This window comes from Haemaphysalis longicornis, unplaced genomic scaffold, assembly GCF_048455015.1.
Source record: "Haemaphysalis longicornis isolate Haplotype H1 unplaced genomic scaffold, Haemaphysalis longicornis Haplotype H1 scaffold_7, whole genome shotgun sequence".
NCBI lineage: Eukaryota > Metazoa > Arthropoda > Arachnida > Ixodida > Ixodidae > Haemaphysalis > Haemaphysalis longicornis.
The window spans coordinates 145,541,248-145,566,456 of NW_027526422.1; the positions used below are offsets into that span (position 1 = coordinate 145,541,248).

General features: G+C 47.7%; 1 protein-coding gene across 1 annotated transcript in view; it reads left to right on the forward strand.

Annotated features, from left to right (window-relative positions):
- Positions 1-25,209, forward strand: part of LOC144147099 (E3 ubiquitin-protein ligase MIB2-like) — a 145,123-nt gene that overhangs the window by 8,482 nt on the left and 111,432 nt on the right. Inside the window, exons 2-3 of the mRNA XM_077679158.1 lie at positions 20,605-20,685; positions 21,259-21,492. Of these exons, the coding sequence (XP_077535284.1) occupies positions 20,616-20,685; positions 21,259-21,492 (304 nt within the window). The 5' untranslated portion in view covers positions 20,605-20,615. The remainder of the gene's footprint in view (positions 1-20,604; positions 20,686-21,258; positions 21,493-25,209) is intronic.

The window sequence follows — 25,209 nt, forward strand, 5'->3', positions numbered from 1 at the left end:
AAGGGGAGATTGGCCAGGGCTAAATCGGTTGTTGAAATACGTGGGGACTTCAAAATACTAAATTATTTCTGGAAAGAGGCTGTGAAAGGGAACGTAGCTATGAATAAAACCCGAATTAACCATTAATTAGTACCCTTCAGCAATTCAAACGACCTGAAGCGGAAAAAAAATTTTGAATGCAATTGTAGATATCCCTTTTTGCAAACCCCAAATTTGATGCGCAAAAGATAATATAAGTGGAATCCACAAAGTCAACCCCAAACGCTCGATTGGGTCCTTCAAAAGCAGTTGTCTAGCTGTTGAAAAACGGCGGCAGTCGAGAAAAAAAAGTGTTCGGTTGTTTTCCGTACCTGGCAACGCACACATAGTTCCGTTGGTGAAAGTCCTGATCTGAACAGATAGAAATGAAGCCTTGGAATCCTGCAGTGCAGCTCGGTGAAGGTCACCTCGCATTGCCGCGAACCACAAAAAACAGAACATTCCACCGGAACTTTAAATGTTGCTACTCTTAAAATGATAAAAAGTGAGTCGGAACGAGTAGCATCTAAATGTAAATATCGTCTTAATCTTGAAGATGCAAATAGAGCAAGATTAGGTATTCCGAATTGAATGGGAGCTGTGACTCGTTGCCCCTGATGTCCGTATGGCCAGGGACCCAAGGCAAGCGTACCTCCTTCACGTGCCTAGGAACTAAAAATAATAGTGCGCGGTACAATGGAAAGTCGGAAGAGGAAGTTAATGCAGATATCGAATCAGGCAATATGATGATTTTTGATACATGCTGCGGTACTTTGCATATAGCGAGAGCTATTGCTAAAAATTCGGCCATAAAAATGGGTGAGTAATCCAGGATTCGTAGCGATAACTCCAATCTAGAGATTGGGAAAAAATACCAATCCCAGCTTTCTCGCCTTTTTGAGATGCATCAGCATAAATCACAGAAGAAGCAGGATACTTGGATAAATATTCATTTAAAATAGCGGCTAATAGCGAGCGTGGGAGAAGTTTTGCAGCCGAAGGGAAGGGGTTTGGCAAGAAAAACTCAGTTTCTCGCTCAATTGGGGATACCGGAATAACTTTATATAGCTTGACAGAAATGCAATCCAGGCATGATTGAACGAATAGCACTTGGGGGAAATGCGTTTAGGCCACGGAGATGTAAAAAATAAACTCGGATCACAAATAAATACAGGCTTGGCAGCTCCAGAGGGGGCTTCGTACATGCGGAGGTAAGTTTGAACCAACAGCAAGAGAAATCGAACCCTGAGTTCAGGAACGCGTGCCTCTAAATTCAGAACTCGGTTCGAGACGAACCGGGGGAGGCCAAGGCAAAATCGAAGAATGCGCCTCTCCAACAGGTATAACGGTCGCAGTTTGTGGATAGGGCAACTGCAAAACAAGAAGCACCCAAACTCCGTGACTGGCCGGTCGTAGGATCGGTACAACAGCTAAAGTGTGTCCCGGCGCATTCCTGCTCATTTCCCACATAGTCTTTTCATGCGACCAAATGCTCTCTCCGCTTTTGTGACTGATGCGTTAATATGCGTATGCCAATCAAGAGCAGACGTGTATGTAACACCAAGATACTTCAGCAAATGCACCTGCGGAAGGACTTGATTTTTGTAAGCGAGAGAAATTGAAACTGTTCCTGCAACTGGAAAGACAAGTAGACCACTCTTCGACACATTTTACGTTAAATAAATGCTGTCAAGCCATGTCTCCAAGAGAGATAAATAGGCCTGCAAACGGTCATATAGCGAATGAATGTCGACTGCGGCCGCAAAAAAACGCTATATCATCCGCATAAACGTAGGTTGTTACTTCTGGGAGGAGAGGAATGTCACTCATAAGGATGTTAAAAAGTAAAGGCGATAATACTGACCCTTGAGGCACACCTCTAGTTTGTGGAAATCTACCTGAAAATAGCCTTCCGTTCGTACAAAAGAATTCCCGATGAGCAAAAAGGTATGTAGGCAGGTTAATTCGCGCTAGTTTGTTAAGTAAGATAGCATGCTCGACACTGTCATAAGCTTTAGCTGCATCTAAGGTCACTAGTGCCGACACCATTTTCCTTTATTGTGCTAAGCGGATCCTCGCCTGAAGTCCACATGACCGTTCCAAATAGAACATCGCCGCCTAAAAGCAATCTGAGCAGGACTGAGTACTTGTCAGTCCTGCATGAAAGAAGTCATCCGTTTAAAAACTCTTCGCTCTATCAATTTTATCATGTTGAAGGTCAGAGGAATCGGCCTTAAGTTGTCTAAATCGAAAGCCTGACCTGGCTTTTTCTGGAGCAAAATTATCTTCGACACTTTCCAGTTGAGTGGAATCCAACAAAACCTGAGGGATGAATTTATTACATTCAATAGAACCTGTTCGAATTCCTCAGCCGAAAATTTAATAGCACCAACAGTCATGCCGTCAAGCCGCGGCGCCGCAGATCGTGTGATGGAAAAGGCCTCCGTCAGATCGAAAGATGAGACTGGCATAAAGTCATTCGTTTCTGGAGGACCGATAAGACGTGAGTTACTACAACCAGAAGAAAAGCGAACCGCAAGTCCTCCAGCCGAGCGCTCTAGAATCCGGGCCTCTTCATCAGAAGTCAAGACCTCTGATGACAGTACCTGCTTGATAGAAACCGCCCAATTGCTTGCCATGAACTTATAGAGCGCTGCTTTATTTTTAGAATTACAAAGAAAGTCATTGAGTTTTATAATGTAATCCATTTTAGCTTTGCAACTGTACGTTTGAACACTGCTGCCATGTACTTATAGTTTATCCAATTTACAGGACAGTGATTGTACAGAAGAAACCTCAGAGTTGATTCTTTTCTATGGCGATAATCTCGGCTGCAATCAGAGTTCCACCAGTTAAAGACCTTTAGCTGTGCGGTACAATTGACTGTTAACTCAGCGTTTTTTGCTGCTGTCTGGAAAGACTGCATCGTTCGCTGAGCATCTACAATAGAATCAATGGTCTGCATTGATCTAAAGCAATCCCGCAATGCCCCCTGATAAACTCGAGCGTTAATAAATTTTTGATTTCTTCCCTCAATTCTAGTTAGGGGGATACCTACTGTAAACTCAATAGGAAAAGGATCACTGCTTGAACCGCTTGCTGGTACACCAGGACGCGACTTGTACATTGCCTGAGGAGAAGGATAAGTCCAAGGCCGATCGAGATCCAGCACGCAAAAATGCAATTGCCCGGGAATTATGTCACGAAAGATCATTTTCCTACCGCCAGTGCCAGAGCTCTAAACCACGAGAATCCGTTCTGAAGCCCCAATAAACGTGGTGAGCATTAAAGTCACCGGCAACAATAACTCTCGATTTACTGGCTATAAAACTGTCCAGTGTATCTTCTCTGCGGAAACCTACCGGAAAATACACATTGACGAGGGATATCGGAGGACTCCCAGGGATAAGCAAGTCTACTGCGAGAACTTCGCCACTGGGTGACATCAGTTCCAACGCCGTAAATTCTCTGTGACAAAGTTTTGAAGAAACTAAGGTTAGTAATCCACCCCCTCTTCTATTGCGGTCTAACCTAAAGGCCAATAACTTCCCAAAGCAAAAAATGTGTCCTTAGTAAGCCACGACTCTTGAAGGAGGACAACATAAGGACTGTAATTTGCAACTAGACACTGGAGATCAACAAAAGAAGAATTAACGGAGCGGCAGTTCCACTGAATAACCTTCAGAGATGCTATACTGACTCGTGTACTGTGGACGCAACAATGGCCCCCAGTATATCAGTGCCATTAGTTGCAGTCGTAGGGGACGCCTTTTTGCTTGCTGGTTTGCCACGGTCAGCCTTAGCTTCATCTATAGAGGAGATACGCCTCTTCTGTTTTCTGGGGAGAATCTTAGCTGTGGAAACGTCATTCCCTTCCTTGACGTAGGAATCATCGATATCTACAGACGGGGCGGCTTTTCCAACCTCGTCATTACTAACAACCTGAACTCCCGTCAGAGCGACCGGCTCATCGCTATCCCAGTCTGAACCTGATACTGCGTATTCCCTCAGAAGCAGCCTGCAATAGCCTGGGTATCATGTGTTTCAAGGTGCGTTACAAGCTGAGGTACAAAAGTAGAATATCTGGCCTGCTGGTTAATAGGAACAACCGGTAGTGAGCATCCTAACTTTGGCGCCAAAAGGATTGTGATATGCGTCAGCATGACAAGAGTCTCAGTAAGCGGAGCTGCATTACCTGCGTGACGGACGTTTCAATTACTGGAGTAATGGTGGCTGGAAACGCGGCATCAGCATGGGCACTTGTTTTGTGAATTGCTGCCGCATAACCCTGGGTACGACGTTTCGACAGAGCTGAAGCCTCAAACCTAGAGCAGCGGTTTTTTCCCATTATCTCTAAGAGGGAACATTCATGAGACCTTGCCCAGCAGTTGGAATACGTCTCTTCGTGGGCTCCCTTACAGAGACTGCAGAGTTCGATGTCTGATCGACAGGATTGCGCATCATGACTGTCTCCACACTTTTTGCACCTAAGACTGGACTTACATCCTCGAAACGTGTGGCCAAATCGCCAACACTTCCGGCACAGCAGTGGCCTAGACTCCGAAAGGCCTGCCCTATGCACTAGCGGCCATGCCATCACCTCAGAGGGATACTTTAGTCCTGCAAAAATCATGATAACGGACGCGGTAGGGATTCGACGTCCATTCTCCACTCTGCTACAGCGGTAGACTGCCGTCACACTTGCCATTTTGAACTCCTCTAGTACTTCTACTGGGAGACTGGGTGGGATCAACGTCCCAAACAATGCCCTTCACACAAGCGAGGTGCGGCGGAATGAAGGCGTTCACGGTAACCGAGGCAACAGGCAACCGATGTGCACCGCAGCAGGTCCGCGACACAATTTAGGTCTTTAGATCGGCACAACAGGCCTGCCCTGCCGTATTGCCCTACTTCCGATATGGCCATTTAATGCTGGCTCACTAGTTTCAGCTACTCTTGAAGGAGCTTTCAATTTTTTGTTTGAATCACCCCGTCACCGGCGGGAACAAGTGCTACCGGAATACTCTCCACGCCATGGCGCTTGAATTCTTCTAAGGGTAAGCGGCTTGCAGCCAAGCTGGCGGACCAAGACGCCATGCTGGTTCCCGGGGAACCGGGGGCCATACCCTAATATCCCCCACCGCTACAGGTTCGCAACAATTTGACCCAACTTTAAGAACTTCAGCCCTGGCCAAACACCCACTCACGTTACCGATGTGCAGTCGTAACAGCCTCATAAGACGCAGCGAAGAGTCGAAGCAGAACGACAAGCGGACATGTCAGCTGGCTTAGCGGGGGTGTCAGCGGACGTGTCAGCTGGACATGGGCAGGATGGAACTACTCGGTGAGAGGACGGCCGCACTATGCTTCGTCCTCGTACTCCTTGTCGTCATTGGCAGCGACCGGTTTGGCGCTCCTCAACAATGATACTATGCCCCTCGTCTGTCCGTGCACCATACACACCACAGTACTCGCGTCCTCATCCACCGTGTTCGAAAAGAATGCGCCGTCCAAAACACCCGCCATGTAGGATTCACATCGGTTTTACCATATTTTTCCTTCTCCGTTATACGCAGCTTCGTGTGTAGACACAGTGTGCGTTTCCCTGGCTGTGTGCCAGGCTCCGGCGTGGTGGCGCGTAGTTCGAATTACATGTGGGGTGGAACCTACCCGGTTTCGAAATAACGGGCTTCTTTGTTCATAGACTTCTATGGAGGCTTGGCCGGACGAAATAGTGCCGTCCGAGTTATCCATAAATTCCACTTATTGAAGTTCGCATTAATGAGCTTTCACAGTACTATACTGGAAGATTTCAATGGGAACCGTTCTGCCAGGGATGACAGTCTTGTGTCAGTCTGTTCGGAGTCTTTGCGGAAGGAGAAATATACACATCAGTATCACAGCAGCGGGAAAGAGAGATACATCAGGTGCCGCGAGTGTTCATCAGCATAGAGAGAGAGAGAGAGAGAGAGAGAGAGAGAGAGAGAGAGAGAGAGAGAGAGAGATTTATTAAGAAAACTCCCCCTTATGGGGTGGTGGCGATTGCCCGTGCACAGGCAAGAAGCGTGTGTGATTCTGATCTCGACTCCTTGGCGTGGTGCTAGAGTCGCCCAGCGTACCTTGAGGTTGCGTTTCCAGCTATCTTCTCTGGGATCCTATGCTTATGGAACGCCTGCAATAAATGTATTCTCAGCCGGTAAACCTTTTATCTTCTCAAAATGAAGTCCTCCTTTTAAGTGCAGAGGACTTTATGGGCTTGCCCCGTCGTCGTATCTCACGCGCTGGACCACAGTAAAGCCACACGGCGTTCCGTCGTAGCGGGTGTCATCGCGGCGTAACCCTGAGGCTTGGAAAGCCAAGCGGTTTATCGGGTCATAGGCGTTTCAAACTCGGGAACCGCTGGCGCGTGCCATACATCTCCCGGTTGTTTAGCGCAAAGAAAACTGTAGGTACAGTTTAGGCAAAATATAGGTAATTAACCGGCACCACCCACGTTCATTCAGTTAGGAACGCTCGGTGGGTTGGTTTTTACGATAGTAAGCGAAACAAAGTGGCAGTGCAACGCCGGCACGTGTGGGAGGGAAAGCAAGCACAAAAAGAATAGAACTTCCGCTGGCGCAGTTACAGGCAGGGGGTGCGCGAGCACTGCGAGGGCGGAAATTTGAAAGCCGTTGGGTAGTAGCAATGAGCGGATAACGGTCCTACAGCCCATTATGGCGAATCAGTGCTCTGCACTTCCGACAGCTTTCACATTGAGTGGAACTGCTTTAATATTGTATGTATAGTTTTCTCGCTAACAGATCAGCAATGCGAACTTTCTTAACACTTTGAGAGGGAATATTGCATAGGCCTCGAAGATCTGCCGTGACAGCTTGTCCAACTGTGCCGTTTCAGTACGATGCCCCGGAAGAGGGCGGGGTGTACTTGCAGCACTGACAATGCAAGGTGAAGTTGCTGCCGGTCGGTGAAAGCAGGTTTCTTGAGCGCTCCCCGAGACGCCCATTGAGACAACTACCCGGTAAATCATTGTGCATGCTTGGGGCTCCTTTTTAGGCAAAGGAATTCTTCGGTCTTGGTACTTGGGGTTGGCGGCGCTGGAGCAGGAGACCAGTAGAAGAGTGGCAGGTAAAATGACAAAAAGAAACACTGCAGTTGAAATTCGACGAATTTGGCCACAACACCAGTAAAAACAGAAGGCGATACTGGTCACGGCACCAGTTAAGCTTCGATGGGCCCATGGAAGGATCGGTTGATCGATGATCGAAGATGATGAAAGGAGACTGCTGTTGCAGGCGGGACTCTGGGGGAACTTCTGCGGCCATTAACTCTGGGAACTTCTGCGGCCATTAACTCTGGCGCGCCTGCGCATCTCTGTCGCTTCGAAAAGACATTAGGAGGGGAGCCAAGGCCAAACAAAGAAGTGATTTAGACCGCCCGCTGTGTGTCCGGTCGGTAAAATAGGAACACGTGTGCGCTGCGGCGGAATCGGGGGGACAGCGGGTCGCGGCTTCACAGGAGACCGAAGGCCGGCTTCTCTGAACCGCGCGGCCGTGGCGGTGCGCGCGACTCGAGACCTCCGGAGTAGAGAGAAACGGGAAAGTCGTCTTTGGGCAGCGGTAGAGAACGGCTGTCCACGGAACGCTCGTCCGGACGACGAAAGGCCTGGGGCCTCCTTCGTTAGGATGTAGCAAAGAATAAACTTCCCTTTCATCGTCACCGGTCCGCAGTCTGGCCTACCTCGCAACTCTGCTTGCTCGTGGCTGCTGGCACGTGTAAAACGATGCTGTACTGCAAGATAAATGCACAAATCTGTAAGATATGTACGCGAAGTATTTACAACTTATAGATAAGAAAAGAGGTCGGGCAGAGGCCTGCAGCTAGCTGGCTCCCCTCTCTCCCCAAAAGCCCAAAAACCTTGTTTTATTCCGAAAATCGCTCATCTCAAATGGACATCACACGGAGGAAGTGAGAAGGGCCCTTTAAATCGCTGATTTGTCACCGCAGTGTCGACCACCCTTAGGTGGGAACACAGGTAACCACGCGATCTTCACTCTTACCCGGAAACTCTTAATGTATTTATCGAAACACGGTTTCAACACCAGAAAAAAATAAGTCGACTAAATGCAAAGTCGGAGCGCGAACCATCGACCCTTGGGAAGCCCGTCTAAATTTTTGCACATACCATCTACGCTTATAAGTGGGGTCCGCGCCGCCAACAAATATTTCTTTGTTCACACGCCATATGGATTCCAAGAAACGCACTAAGGGCATACAAATTCGGGCCGTCTACCCATTGACGTGTGCTCGACACAGAGGTGACATATCCCAACATGAAATGATTTTGAACTTCGCCCAGTAACTTGGAGCAGTGCAGCTGCGCTAGACAGAATTTTTCATGCGTTCTTCATACCTCTCATCCCTCGAATGACGGCTCCGCGTTCGTACCCGGAATTCCAATGGCGGTGATCAGCGTCGTTAAATGGACAAGACACACTCCACCACCTTCACAAAAAGGAATGAGGAAAAGATTCCTCGAAAGCGGAGATCCATTCTGAACAGTATTGTGGCGTTACCGGCGCGTTTGTATGGGTCGCTCTCGCCAAGAAAGCACGAAGTCGGGTGCAGAAGGCTCCTGCAGCAGCCCGACGCGCCCCTCCCTCAAAGTCCCCCGCAGGGGCACCTTGTATATTCAAGGTGACGGTAGTGGCGACACCGGGGACCCTGTGCCCATGTAGGTTGGACCCACCCACGCCCTAAGCTGTGCGTGGTTTTGCCGTGTCCGGGGAAAAGGGCCTCCTGGTCGCTCAGCCAAAGCCAGGGTTGTTTTCGGACCTTCATGGCCCCCTGGCAGAGGCAACACGTCACTTTGGCTCCCATTTCTCGTACACGGTGCCACCCAGTCTGACCCGTCCTGGGGGGGTATCAGCCAGTCGCTTTTTGCTGTCCTCTTCTTTTTCTTTCCCGTTGCTATTTTCTATCTCAACCCTGCCCTGCCGTGTTGTCTCTTCACCATTTCTTCATTTTTTTCTCCTGGCGGCGAGGGTTAACCCTGTGCGAAGACATCTCCCTAGGTTCCGAGCATAGGATTCTAGTGGCAATATGCTGCAAAGCCACGTTCCCTTGTTGGGCTCTGTGGCGGGTGACAGGCCTTGCCACCGAATTGATTGCATGTTCTATGGCTACTTTCTCTATTCCTGCAAAACACCTTTGATCGACCCCCTAAAAGAGGTCACACCGAAGCACTCCGAAGACCACCTCAGGCAACTTTCAGCAAATACATAGTGGTGCACTCTACCGACGAAAAATCTATCACTGAACTGTCAGTCTTCTTCATTGCCAAGTGCATTGGAAACATTGTTGGGAAAAGCTACAATAGCAAAACGGTGCCCTCTGGAGACCTTCTTGTTGAAGTTATGCGAAAAAACCAGAGAACCTCCTGAAGCAAGAAGCCTCCTGTGCTTCATGTTATCGTCCGATTGCCCTGACCAGCTGGTTGTGTAAGCTATTCGAAAAAAAAAGATCAACAGAAGGTTGCTCTATCTTTTGGAATACGGTGGTATTCTCGACAGCTCCAAGGCAGGTTTTCGGTCCGGCAGATGAACAACCGACCAACTTGTCACTTTCTAATTCTATGGGAAACAATGCCTTTGTTAACAAGCTGTGTTGCATGTCCATATTTTTCGATCTAGAAAAGGCATGTGACAATGCTCGGCACTACGGCATCCTGCGGGACCTGAACGAAAATTGAGAGTGAGGGTTGGGGCTGATATCCACAGTCTATATGCAAGAAAATGGTGTCACAGTCTATATGCAAGAAATGGCTTTTCATAGTTAAGATGAACACACCCGGGAAGGCTCTGCCCCCGACACTTTTTTACTCCATTTATGTAGACCATGTGCATATCACTTTCAGGTCATCTTGCCTGTCTCTTTGTGAACGGAAGGTACAACTCTCCAACAATAGGCTTGTAATGTGATAAGATTCAAATGAATTGAAGCTAAACATCCAAAATAGCACATGCATTTTATTTTCCAAAAGGTGTAGTATTTATCCTGAGCCCACCGTCCAGCTAAATGGGATGCTTTGCCTGTGAAAAAGGAGCACAAGTTTTTAGCCGTTCTGATGTATGAAAAAATCTCGTTTATTCCACACATTAAGCTACTCAAAAGAAAATGCTTAGGGGCAATGAATATTCTAAAAGTCCTCTCTCACCACTACTACGGCGCAGACAAGATGTTCCCGCTGAAAATTTACAACAGTTTAGTGAAGTCGTGGTTGGAGTATCGGTGTGTCGTATACCGGTCAGCATTGAAAACCGCTTTAAAAATGCTCAACCCAGTTTTGCACATAAGGTTTCGACTTTAGTCAAAAGCCTTCCGTGCGAGTCCCGCACAAACCCTACTCGTCGAATGTGATCATGCAGTGGTGCCTAGAAGACCAGCATACAATAAATACATATTGTTTGCTATGAAGAAAACAGCCATAAAAAACACCCCGTCCTCTTTTATCAATGACAACTCTGGCGTGCACCTGTTTACGTGCAGAGCACTGTAGGGGCTCGCCTTGCCGTCGTAGCTCAATGTAACGCTAGATATCAAGCGATGCCGTAATCAGGCGGCGCAGCGAGATAACGAACCCAAAAAGATTGATTGATTGTAGGCTATAACGCGCCGACGCAAAGCAGACGATGAGGCGCACGGTAGTGGAGGGCTCCGGATTGATTTTGACCAACTGGGGATTTTTAACTTGCGCTGAAATCCCGTACACACGGGCATTTTTGCTTTTCGCCTCCATCAGAAAAGCGACCGCCGCGGCCGGAAATCGAACCCGCGACCTCGTGCTCAGCAGGGCAACGCCTTAGCCACTGAGCCACCACGGCGGGTGAACACAAGCAGAGCCCGGCTTTTCGTCATAGGGTGTCCCGCAGAAGCTTTGAAAACCAAGTGGCTTAAATTTTCATGACCGTTCGAAAAACGTGAAACTGAAACACTGGTGCTTGTCGTACATCTTCCCGTTGTTTAGCGAAAAAAAATCTGCAGGTACGTTTGACGCAAAATATATGTAATTAACCGGGAGCACCCGGGTTCATTTAGTTTAGAACGCTGGTTTGTTAGTTTTTGCGATAGTGAGCGAAAAAAAAGTGGCAGTGCAACGCCGGCACGTGCGGGACGAAAAGCAAGCACAAAAAGAACAGAACTCTTGCTGGCGCTGTTTCAGGCAGAGGGCGCGCGAGTACTGCGGAGGCGGGAAATTTGAATTGCTCTGAATGGGAGCAGTGGGCGGATGATGGCGCTACAGCCCATTATGGCGAATCACTGCGTTGCACTTCCTTTAGCTTTCACGTCGAGTGAAAGGGGTTTAATTTTTCTAATCGGCCCTCCCGGTGTATGCCCCTTTCATTATAAGTGAAAGTCGAAGCGTAGGAACTTGGAATTGGTCCCAATGAAACGTACAAAACTTCAATTACAGAACTCGTTCCTCCTTCAGAAATGTCTTCAGTTTCTTGTTACTTGTCTTTTAGAGCCATTGACAAAAGAAATGCACGAATACAACTAATCTTACAGCAGTTCCTACACCTACGACACAAATATCCGTACAAAATGTTCTATACAGATGCCTCAAAGCCCACTTCTTCTGGTTCATGTGGTGCACATGGTCCAAACTTTACCGTCACGAAGAGAATGAACAAAATTCCGGTATGTTTACAGCAGAGCCACGTGGCATTTCAACCACTGTGGAACACATTACACAAGGCGTTGTGCTGCTGAGCCCGAGGTCGCGGGTTCGATTCCCGGCCGCGGCGGTCGCTTTTCATATGGAGGCGAAAAGCAAAAACGCTCGTGTGTACGAGATTTCGGCGCACGTGAAAGATCCCCAGGTGGTCAAAATTAATCCGGAGCCCTCCACTACGGCGCGCCTCATCGCCTACGTTGGGTCGGCGCGTTAAACAACCACAAACACACAACACATTACACAAAGCAGATCACACGGCTCTCTTATATTTACACTGTTTGAGTGTGGTATTAGCTCTACATTCAAGAAAACGAACCACAAACTTCATTGTAAATTGTCTAATAAGATCCATAATGTCTGCCTATGCTCTAAAACTGAATTTAGTAGTCTGCTGGGTACCTGAACATAGTGGCATTTGTGGGAATGAAATTGCTGACTAGAATGCCGCTGTGGCTGCTCTTCGCAATGTTGCAGATATTCCACACGTTTTCTAGTTATGCATGAAGGCACTAGTTCGAAGTAGGCTTCGGAGGCGCTGGCAGCTACAGTGGGACACTCAAACAAACAAACTGAACATTATAAAATCATAACTAGGCATATACAGTGCAGACAAACGGGACAGGTTCACAGAAATATCAATATGCACATTAAGAATAGTCCATACACACGCTACACACTCATATCTTTTAAACGGACGACTTCCAGTTCTCCATGTGCTAATTGAACGTTCGGCTTGCCATGATGCAAGGAAACGACACTTCCCAGAACTATACACGTACCATATACCCTTACATCCATCATTCTTTTTAACTGATCAACCCTGATCAGAAGTCACCGCCTTTCAGCCTACCTCGCAGACATTGAATTTTTAGCTCTCATCTCATATCACGTGGGACGTCAGGGCGACGCGATGCCAGTGAGGATGGCGGTGAGCATTTTCATGACATGTGTCAGGGACCTCACTGCCATCAGTGGAGCTAGGGGCATGCCATCAGGCGCACAGCGCTGTTTAATAATAATAATAACAATGAAACTTTATTGATGTTACATAAACACAGATACAGGAAAAGGAAGCGCTGGAAAAAGCTGTCATAGATAACTTGAAAAGGCTGCAGCCCCCTTTTTGCTCAACAGCACCATCGTGACAAAGGAAAACACATAGTTATAAAGGCAACCAAGAAAAGTAACAATAAAAGCTAACAATAGGACACTTGTTTTCTTGCACATAATACCCGTTATTTTCAACACAGCCACCGTCATTGTTACCTCTCGTTTAATTATCTTCGTTTTCTAGCATAAGCGTTTTTACACCCAAATATGCACTGTTTTCACCAAATACATCACAATCATCACCATTTTATTTAAGTTGCAAACACGACAGAAAACAACACATTGCCTTGACCCTCTTTGGCCTCCGACGTCCTCCCGCCAATAAACACACGTATACTACTACTACCTACACTCACAGTCAGCCCGGCCGCCATGAAAACATAAAACAAAGCTACCAAGCTAAGCACTACGACATTAAGCTGCGGGCGGCTTTCATTAATTAACGATCGTGGTGTTTAAGGTGCCGAAGCTACAGCTGGGCTATGTAGGGTTGTCCCGGATTAATTTCGACCGCCCAGGGATCTTTACTGTGCGCATAAATCTAAACACACAAGGGCTCTCGCTTTTCGCCTCCCTCAGAAAAGCAGCCACCACGGCCGGGATCAAACCTGCGACCTTGGACTAACCAGCAGGTTTTTTATTAAATGAGGTGCCTGAACCTAACGGTATGTAAAAAATCTTAGAAAAACGCTATTTGAAATGTGGGTGGCTCTCTTAGCGATCGCCCATTACACAGTTGAGCCCTATATATACAATGTTTTACGTAAATTGCACGGAAGCTCACTGACCAGTTAGAGTAACTACACCGCAACCTGGAGCTCAACGTGTCCCACTCGAATTTACCTACCTTGTGATTGGTCAGTTTTGATCCTTGGGATAAGCCAATGGTTGAGTGAAACACTGCCCTTTACCTAAGTTTATCGCCCTTGCTAGACTTCGTGGTCGACAAAAGGAAGCTCACCCCGGGAGCAAATTTTCCCCGCCCGCTAGAGGCCCGAGCATCATCGTGGCTCCAAGTGTCGTCGCCCCTCCGACAACAATATTCGGTACCAACTCGTCATTCTAGACCGTAGGTCTAAGACACAACGCTTGCGGAAGTTGAAAAGTAACTGCAATTATTGCGGGGCGAGCCACCGCCCGCATGTCGGCAGGAAGGCCACCCACCAACAGCACCTTTGTTGATCCCTTCGCCGAGGCGCCCCAGCCAGAAGTCGTAGCCGGGAACCAATTTCCCCGAAGTGTTATTATGGGGGTGATACGAGGAGGAGGTGCGGAAAGTTTGAAAACGTACGCGTGACCCGCGCGCGCGCGTCCTTGGGCTCGCGCTACTCCCCCAGGCCTGTGCGTCAAAACAAGTCATCAGCCTTGCAGGCTCGCTTGCCTGACTTGCGACCTGCCGTAATAGAAAGGGAGGGGATCCCTTCTTTCTTTTAATTTTTTTCTTTCTTCCTTTCTTTTTTTTTTATTGTTTTTTTTCGTACAGAAAGGGCAGCAGAGGCTAAAGGCTTGAAGACTGACTGGGTCCCTGCTCCTGGTGGCAGGTAGCGTGCGGGCACAGTATATAATATTGCACACTTGCAGTCTAGTGTGCAAAAATAAAAACAAAACAAGAAACAAAAACAAAAAATAGCAAAAAAATCTGCAGAGAATACATTTGCAATCATGCCCTCCAAACGCACAATGTGCGACTACTTTGCACAAAACAAAAGAATACAGAACGAAATTTTCACGCAGGGTTTGGTATCACAACACTCGTGTTTCCGTGCAGTGTAAGGAGTGCACGGAAGCACCAAATACACCCGAAACCGGAGTATTTCAACATAGCTTTCTACAATTTCGCAGCAACGATTTATTTCATGCTTCGTTAAATTTAACAATTGGCAATCAACTGGTATCGCAGGACATTTTTAATATGTGTGTTTGACAACCGTTGGCGAAAATTAATCTGTTTCTGAACTTTGATCAATAAGGAGGGGATTTGATAATCCCTGTGTTGCCGGCCGTAGTTCGTTCTTGTAGAAGGCATTGGTCGATGTCTTCTACGCAAAGTATGCTGTTTGGTAGTTACAGGGTTGGAAGTATTATATAAATTGTGTGTCCCTAATGTACTGAAGTAATTTGTAGAAGTATATTTGATTTGCCTTGAGAAGTGAGTGCTACTTAAGGGAAGTGAATGCTACCCATAAACTACTTCTACACTCCACAAAATTTTTGCAGCTGATTCCTGTAGCAAGCTGCGCTCCGCTTTCCCTGCGAGTAACATTTCTGCAAAGTTTACTGAATTTGTTAGACGCGGCAAACACTACCCGAACACACACTCTCGCGCTTGCTTTCCTGAGCCTGTGATCCGCCTCGAGAACTTGCGGCGTAACAGTCTGCTTAATGGATCTCCCCGGTTTTTTTTTTTTTTTTTGCGTGAGCTACACTGGCGGAAGTTGAGCAGTTTCGCGTGGCTCCTGGAGAGCCGTGCTGCGCATGGGCGAGGAGCAGTGACGTCACACGGTGCACGGAACGTTCATGAAATATTTGATAAAAAGATTGCTTCTGGCGTTTCCTGCTGAGCACTTGCGACAGAGCTGACTTTGCGGCAACGCGTTTTTTCCACCACACATTTGTAGACGGACACAAAAATTCTAGGAATACTAGCCAAAAACAGCCCCGCTGTAAAACATTCTCAATTTCCGGGGTCGGAGCCAGGGTGTTGCACTTGGAACCAGAGTATTTACTTGAAAGCAACGGGTGTCGAACGGCAAGTCGTGAGTAGCCTTTGGTCAAGAGACGGTCACAATATCACTAGAGTTTAATGCGAACCAGTAGAGGGTGCAATGCGCTTGAAGGAAGTGTCGGTTCTGTACCGTTTAGCAAACGAGCGGTTTGAGCCTGACTTGTACTAGGATGGCCCTAACCGGCTCCAGATAATAGATTTATTTTACCGTGTGGACTCTTATGAGAAGCGAGGACGAGAAATCCAGTAAAATCCGCCCGCTCGATCATTTTTCTACGTCTCCTAGTGCGTCTATGCTGAAAGCAGCCTGGAAGCGAAGCGATCCCGGCATGTCATTTTAATAAACTTCAACGTGGAATATTATACGGCGGATGAAGACGCCTACATTGGGGAAAACTACTAATAAAAAAAATACATACAATGCGTTGATCGACGCATATACGTACGAAGAAATAAGTTTGCGCAAAAGGCGAGGACGAAGAGAAGAGCGGACAAGACGAGCGCAACTTCCAACTTTATTTTGCAAGAAATAACAACACACACACATATACATCCCACTGGTGATACCCTCTTTCCTATCAGCAGCCGCACCACCCAGTTCGGCGTAACAAGAATCGCATGTCAAATGCAACAAACAAAATTCGATAAAACGGGTAAAGAAACAGTATGCATTAGATAACAGATACTACTTAGACTGCTTACATGTGTTTCACAATCAACGCGTCTCGCACTTGAAATCAAAGACGAGCAAATAAAATCACGCAAAAGGGCCTAAAACCATCAAGAATAAAATGGTAACATGAAAACACGGGTGGAAGAATCGAAGTTTTGAACAACATAGCTCGCGTTTCCAAGATTTATGTGAAGCTAAAACGAATCAAACTTCGATACTACACAAACATTTTAACAGCAACACGTGTCAAACCCAAAATTAAGGATGAAAGAATGTACGCATATACGTCTACTGCTGTTCTCGCTGGAGTTACGTATACAACAACGTCCTATTTGATTTTCCACCAGCCTTGTAGGGATAATGTCGGGGCCGGACTACGCGCCGTGAGGTGCCTTTCGTATAGCATCCGGTAACGAGCATGCTTCCTGTGGCGCCTGATATCGGCACAGAGCTTGAAGCGTACATAAAACGAACGCGATAACGAAACTCCTACCCGGACTAAGCTGTTCATATATGCAGGCCCCTGCGTTGTTGCTGGGGGAACTTGGAGAAAAGTGACGAATGGTGTACGCGGTGGACGGGATATCACGGTGGAGGGTGCTAGCATTTCGTACCACCCTCCACCCATTAGCTAGCGCGTTTGATCCCATAGAATTTGAACCCGAGTCCCCACAGTGGCAGCCTATTACTTTAGTGACTGTGCTATCTGCCCACGTTGCCAGCATACAATAAAACTTGCAGTTGTTCCTTTCTTCATGTCGCGTACGCACTTGGGGGATTGGCAGGACTTCGGAGCTTAAAGGGCAATGTGCCCACTTCACATTCCGGAATTCCGAAACGACGAATTTCAAACGTAAAAGCTGTAGAATAATGCTTGCCGCGTGACACCTGCACTTAATAGCATGTGAGTAGAAAAGGTGCACACCAGCTGCGTAGAACCCTGATACTAGCGAACCAAGCTGTGGCCTGTGCCAGTCTGCTTGCTAATGTAATTCGGGCCGTAAGACGAAGAAACGAAATCGATGAAAGACGCAAACATGGTGTAGCGGAAAAGAAATGGGTTGAAGTAGTTCGCGCCAAAGGACAAGGAAAAAAAAGGAAAGAAAGCGATGCAGATGTCGGGTATCAGCATATTAGTGGTTGTATGTATTGCCTTGCTTTCGCCTTGAAAGCATGTAGGCAGGCTGAAGTGGCTCGAGGAATTGTTTTGATTATATGCCGCAGCCCACCTCGCTGGCTTGACCCAAGAAGAATAAAATCTGTTCTAAATCTTCGAGTTCCTTCTGTGATCTATCTGTAAAGGTATGGGGCAGGGGCCGTGGCTTGAACAAGTGTATTGGATCATATTAAGGAACACGTAGTGAAGCTTTAGCTCTTTTGAACATACCATGCCCTTCCCAAACACGTCGGCGTACGCAGTCTTGGGCTACCGTAGTTTGATGCCGCGACGTGCATGAATGTTTGCGTCAACGTCGATGCCGGTGATGCTATAATGAACTATTGACGGCCGTTGTTCCGGCAGGGTGTTGAAGAACACTTCAAAAAAAAATTTACACCATCTTCCCGCGAGGGGAACCATGGGGTAGATGCGACGCATCGGGGGTTGCCGTTGCGTTTCCGTTATGTTAGCGATGTCAGCGTGTGGATTGCTGTTGTTGTGTATTCTATTTACGCAGCATGCTCACCCCCGATGCGTCGCCTCTACCCCATGGTTCCCCTCGCGGGAAGATGGTGTAAATTTTTTAACCGAGCGCAAGCTGCGCGCTAACACACAGCTGGCACGGCGACGGGAACGAGTGCAGCCCAGCGCAAGCTGCGCGCTGACCGCGCTGACGCACAGATGGCGCTGTGGTGAGAGCGGCGGAGCGCGCAGCTGCCGCGGCGAGGAGAATGGGGGAGGGATGCGGACTACGCAGCGACAACGACGCGGGACAAGGCGAGTTAAAGAGATGCGTTGCATCTAAAATTAAGACTTCTGCATTATCTGGGCACCACTTCATTCAGGCATAGTCGGCAATGAAGCGGCACTTACCGCGGCTCCAGAAGCACTACACCGGGCGATTGCGGACAGTCACAACCCTCTGCCAAACACCGCCACCAACTATACGCCCCAACCCCTGCTAACATACCACGACATCCTCTCTCACTACCGACTATCCCGCCAACAGTTTACTCCGACACATAAGCAACTCGCCAAAGAGTAAGGAGTTATGCTTCGCCAGGTCCAAACTAACACCTTCCCCCACAACACGCTCTGGCACAAAATATTCTTCACCCAATACTCCCCTCTGTGCATGTTCTGCCCCACATCAGGAACACTATACCATATGGTGTGGGCATGCCCGAACACCCCAGACCTCCCTCCCAATCCCAACCCTTCACAGTGGGCGGCGTTTCTGACCAGCTGTGACCCCTGCTCGCAGCTTCGGCTGTTGAATTAGGCACGGAAGGATGGCTACAGCCAGGGAGTCCTGGACTGAGGACAGCCCTCACTCGTCCGGAGTGACTGAACTTACAACGGGCGGGATAAATAAAGTTTTCCCTCATCCTCCTTAAGTCACCGCTACGCATAAAACATACATCAGTCGGAAACACTATTTTAGAAATATCCCGTAACATCCTTTTCCCCTCCCCCTATAAGGAAAGCAGTTAACCCAGTGCTCAGGCGGCTAGACACCTTACCAGTGCCACAGGCAGTAATGTGTGATGTGCGAGGCACTTCACGAATTGATTATCTAAAGCTGGCAGCGGCCCTTAGTAAGGGATCATTAAGCAGTATTCACACGTGCAGTTTGCCTGTACCATAATTCATTTGGAAGAATGGGGATAATCCCCCCATGGTATAATTTTCCTAAGATGGGAAACGTCGTTACGAATTGATCTTTAAATGTGGGGGTTTCAATTGAGCTTTCGATAGAATTTTATCCGGCGGGTCAATGCTGCAGCCACCCGTACAGAACTCTTATAAAGGTGCTACTTGACATTATGTTCTGCGCTCCCCTGTTGTTGCAGCTGAGTGAAATCATGTTCTGGTGCAGTTAATATCTTGAAGTGAGTAAGGCAGACACTTTGGCTGTTGGGCCAGATTGGTCATAGGCTCAGAAAATATACAATAAATGAGAAAGCATGCTGCAGACAGGAGAGAGAACACAGGGATAGCCACTAGACTTTCATCTATTTTTATTTAACGCAACTGTCTGCGACGTTGAAGAAAAAATGTACCACTCCCATGAAGTAAAGAAAAAACCGATTTAATAAGGCGACGCTCTACGTACCAAAGCACAACTTCTTTCTTTGGAGTTTATTTAGCAACTAATCCGCTTTTCACTTCTCTAGCTGTCGGCGGTGGCGCAGAGTCGAATTCTTAAGTACTGCCCAGGTCGGGAGGCCCCATCGGTAGGCCGCATACGATGTCTCGTGCTACCAGGGCCATGGGCCATAAACGCTATTCCGTATTGTGCTTTGTACGCTACAGAAACGGCGTTATAAAGATTTTTAAAGACGCAGGTAGAGATATAAAAGGAGCAGGATATTGAAAACAGTCATATTGTTATCTGCAGCAGGACGAAGCATTTATTTATGCTTCCATTTGAAATAATCTGGACATCGTTAAAGTGCATATTTTCTTATTACGCTTGTGCCGTCATGTGCTTCCGGTGCTCGAGGTCAAACTTTGTCGAGAACACGTGGCACAAAACTGGTGCAGGTTACGAACCTATATAAATGCCTCTTTTGCACGAACAAGTCATTACTGTTGTACATCACTGTCGCCGAAAGGTGTGGACTTAACAATGTTCGAACAACTTTTCCACTTATGCTGCAACTAATTTGAAATGTGTCCTTGCCGCTTTTTCTATCAGTTGGTGCACCGGCAGGAAAAGTCTAGTGTTTGAGTCTTGATTAACAGAGGTGTTAAATGTATTCTGAGAGCACCGCACTGTATTATGCTAGTCTGATTTACAATTTCTGCTAGACACTAAGTACCTTTTCCAGAAAAGGAAACACCTGGTTCCACACGTCTGAGATAATATTTTCGGAAGTTGCCGGCCTTTCTTTGCCCAAAGTTTTATCTCTCATTTGCAGTGTTGGCACTGTATAGGCGTGATACCGGGTGGTCGTGTTCTTGCAGACCCATATATCGCAATATCCGAGGGTTAGCGTCGTACGGTCTTTCAAAGCTGGTGCATTTATGTAGTAACACTATGTAGTCTCACCCATTACTTTTCTGAACAGAAAACCCCATCGTTCGAAACTTCTGGGCATGGTTTTTGTCGCAGCGTTTTTTAATCCACACGAAAAATTCTAAATAGAGTAACCCTATGCTTGTTTTCCGTCCTTCCTTAGGCTTTTCCAAGATGGGGAACACCACCTCAACTCAGCCAACCACCGCACCAGCACGGGCACCCATGGATTTGCCAATTTCTAGTGAGTGCAATTCGAATGCTGGATATGTTGTAGTAATACGTCGACACCCGAATATCACACTAATTGGAACAGCAAGCAAGATTCTTTCATGCTGTTTGGAAACATATTGTTTACGGCTGAAAGCATAAAGGACATCGGTGGTACATTGAATTACCAAACCAGATAAAATTTTGGTTCCTGCATTTCATCCACAATGATGTCATTGATGAAAAATGTTCGCGAATAATTGGCAGAGGAAGCACTCATAGTTTCTGTGTTGTATGGACCCACCTGCTAATGTCATACAGTTATGAAGATCCATATAAAGACAAAGGCACTTTAAAGGAACAATTTCTGGATAACTTTTATTGTCAGCAGACGGCATGAGTAGACAGCAGTGGTTGATACGAACGCCGTCAAAGTAGTGCACAGAAAATATTTTGTTGTCTTTCAGGATTAACAGTAAAAGCTATTTTCTCGTGTTTGTGGAAACGAATGGTGCCTGTCGGGTGCATGATGCTTCCAGCTTCTGTCAATGCGGTTTTTCACTTCCGCAACGAGTGTTGGCTGGGTGGGCATGTCCTCTGTCTGCAGGAATACCTGCTCGCCTTGGCCAGCGTGTTGTGCGGGGACCTGACTGGAAGTGGGACAACCAGGACGGTGGCGATGGTCACGTAGGCACGTTGGTCGTCGTCGAGCACTGCCCAAACGACGATGACGCAGCGACCTTTTGTGTCAGGGTGATGTGGGATGGAGGACTCCTCAGCAACTACCGAGCCAGCCGGAATGGGGCCTGCGATCTACGGCTTTATGACAGCGGACCAGTGGGTAAGCTGTTTTTCGTTCGGTATGATGGCAAAGCAGCACTCTCCCCCCCTTCAAGCTCGCGTCGGCAAAATGCGATACCTTCGCCGCATTCGCAGGAATCAGCCGCACACCAGAGAACACAGTCGTAGCATACTCGCATAAATGAACGCAGCGTACGGTTTCTTCCACGTTTCGTCACCCCGTGACTACATTTTACCTCAACACCAACTTATAACGCACGTCCGTAAAGAGCTTACACTCTAAAAAGCGTTACAGCCTTTTCTGGTAACCTTAAGTGAATGTAGAAGCGTAGCCAAAGCGCACATCACGTCGTATACATATAGGTAGCGCCGGCTTCAATGTGGATACGGTCGCCGACGCGACTACGTGAACGTACCGCTGACAGCCTCAAGGAAAGTGTATTTAAGGGCTCTAGTACAGTCTACCTATTGAAATTTAGCCCATGTTTGCGAATAACAAATGATTCCGTTCCAAGCTAAATGCTTGGTTCCGTTCCAAGCTAATTCCAAGATTGTTCCAAGCCAATTGCGCCCAACACACGCAAAGCGCACGGCGTATGCAGTACACGGAAAGGCATACAATTACTCGCCCCTCTTGCAACCAGCACTTAAAAAATGTCTTACCTTTCGTTTATGACGCGAAAAGATGCCCGGAAAAAAGCAGCAGGTTTCTTTATCTACGAGAAATCGATGCTCGCTCGAGCTTTGAAACTTGTACACAACAGCAACTGGCTTCGGCTTGACATAGCTTGACCAGTCTTGCTTATTCGTTGCGCAAAGGAAGAATCAACTAAAATCATTGTTACCTACATGTTTGTCGCAGCAGTTACTTTTTCGTCACAGGTAGCAGCAAATAAAAACAATATTACTTTGCGTGTCGACCAGATTATTTTTATAAAATTGTGAGAGATCTGCCTTTTTTTATTTTTTTTATTTCTTGAATGAAGCTCACCGAGTTGACTGTTGTCGCGACCAGAGCGCAAGACGTGTTTTCTGCGCGCGCCAGTCAGGCGCAAGGATCTGTCATGTGAAATTAGGAATTGTATCTTTTGCCTCCCTCTTATATTGTATTCTGGCTAGAGGCAGAAAGAATGTAAATAACACAATTAACTGGGGGGTAATCGCTCAGTAACAAGCTTGATAGAGGAATTCCTGGGTATTTTATTAATATGTGCAACTCAGAAGTCCGTCGCACCAAAATGAGCAGAAGTTCAAGTTTATATAAGTACGTCCGCCGGACGTGAAGCGCGTGACCTTGACGACTCCGACGTACGGCTGACGGCGAGACGGTATGGGCGCCGGGCCGCCGGCGTGAGGAAATCGTGGAAACTCGGGAACCCAGAAATGCTCAAGCTTCGAAAACCTCTCTACCGTTGTTCTTTTTTGTTACTATTATTCCCTCTTCGGGGAAACGTGCTTGCAGCCGAAGGCGCCCAGCGCGTGTACACAGCTGTCCGCGCTGCCGTGCGCGGATTTTTGTTTTTTATTGTTTGCGCCTGGTGCGCTCCGAGTCGCGCAAGGGCACCTGGGAAAAGCACTGGGGTAGCGGAATGGCGGAAGAGTGATGCGCCCCTTCGCCTTTTCCTGTCCGCACTCCTCGTTTTCTTCCTTTCGTGGGCGATTCATTGCCGAAACCCGACTACGCTTCCGGGCGTCGTGGGGTGCGGATGCGTTTTGCGTTCGCCCCCGCGCAGCCGGGGTGGTTCGCGATCTTTGCCCGCCTCACGTCGCGGGCGATGGGTGCTTGTTTCGGGCGGCGGGCGCTTTGCTGCGCCGTCGAATGCAAGCTCCCGCTCACGAGTAGCCGGTCGTCTCCGTCAACTTTCATCCAGCAAGCTCCCCAGACTTGGGATCGCTGTGGGCAGCTCTTCACAGTACAGCCTCAACCTCGACGCTCCACCGCTCCCGACGAGGTGCCCCTCCCCGACGCAGCATGACGCCAGGATGCTGTGTTTGGGATGTGGTTCGTGCGTCGTGGTCCCAGTCACAGTGGCGACTCTTCTTCTTCTTTTCCTCTGGCGGAACTTCTTCAGTATCCTGCCTTTACCTCTCTGTACTTTTCTCTACCCTATCCTATTCCTTCCTTCTAAAGTTCCATACCCCACGACTGGGTTGAATACAGCTGAGGCCCCAGAAGGGCTTAATTGTATACAGCCCATTTCTTTTCATTTTTTCTCCAACCAAATCACTTATCTCTCAGTGGGCTGCTTTGGCTAGACTGTCGACGACTGATGTTCGAGATTTCTGCGCACGTTGGAGATCCCCAGGTGATCGAAATTAATCCTAAGCGTTAAACCCCACAATCCGTCAAACGACTGATGCTATGTAGTGCACGGCAAGTACATGATCAAAATGAAACAGATTGAAATGGCACATTGAGAATTACATTGCTGAATTACTGAATTACTAAATTACTGAAATAATAAATTACTGAACATGGCTACTAAAGTAACAGAAGCTCAGATAAAACAGACGAAAAATGTTCGATAAACAGACCCTTTAAGTAGGCGTTCCATAAAGGACGACAGATCGGTAATAAGACCTCGTCCAACTAACTGCTTGGGAAATAGTTTTCGGACGCGATTCTTCGGCTATTCCATTACCAGCGAAAGCCGGTGTCGTCGGTACACGGTGGCGGGAATTCACTTAATGTTTTATTGTTGAAATGGCATTCAATAACAGCTGTACTGTTTTTATGCACCCGAAACGAGTAATCTTAGTGCTTTTGCCCCAGTGATATGACGGGCTGTGGTATTGATGAGTTTAGCGCACAAAAATTCAGGTTACCGGAATCGGAGAACGTTTGGGTTGCTCATTATTCCCGGGCAAAAATAAATTGTGTGGCATCACTGTCTGAAAACCCTCGCATACCACACACACAAAAATACTGTTCTTGCGCGCACAGTAGCAAAAATACGAAAACAACGCACCGATTGAAAAAATCCCCCCACCTCCCCGAAGGGGATCGTGCGGAAATGCGAATGCATTGGGTGCACCGAATTCTTCTTTGCGGTATCGTTGCCGCGAAGGATTCGACTTCACCGACTTCCATCGCTATCAAGGCGCCAGTCGGCAAGCAGTCACGGAGAGAGGCGCGCGCTCCCTGCATTTATATGCGCAGCGAGCGGAGAGGGGTACGCGGAGAGGAGAGAGAGACCCGCGCCAGACCGCGCGCGAGCTCTCTCTCCGCCCCGAGCTCCGCGATGCGAGCGCCCTCACACGCCGAGCGCGCTCCTCCTCTCCACTCACTCTCCGCTACTCCGCCCGATCTCCGCGATGCGAGCGCCCTCACACGCCGAGCGCGCTCCTCCTCTCCCCTTGCCCTCCGCTACTCCGCACCTGCTCCAGTTGCTAGGCGCGCGCCACAGCGGTTGCTAGGCGCACGCCGCTCAACGACGCAAGACAACCTGCGGCTAAGAAATGCATTCGCATTTCTTGTGGTGGCATGAGCATCTCTGGTAGCTTAATAGTTCAGGTTCTCTGTATAACCTTACAGAAGAGAAGAAATGTCGGTATTAATTCGTAGCATTCCTTCACGAACACCTCCACAGCCCGAACCATGTAACGCTTTGAATTGGCGGAATAATGCATGATTAGCAGAAGCAACACGTTCCCTTGTTATAATACCATAAATATGAATAATTGGTTAAACAGAATTACAAAAAATGAAAACGAAACAAAAAAATGGCTTCGGCTTAGGTCAGCTAACCTTGGAAAT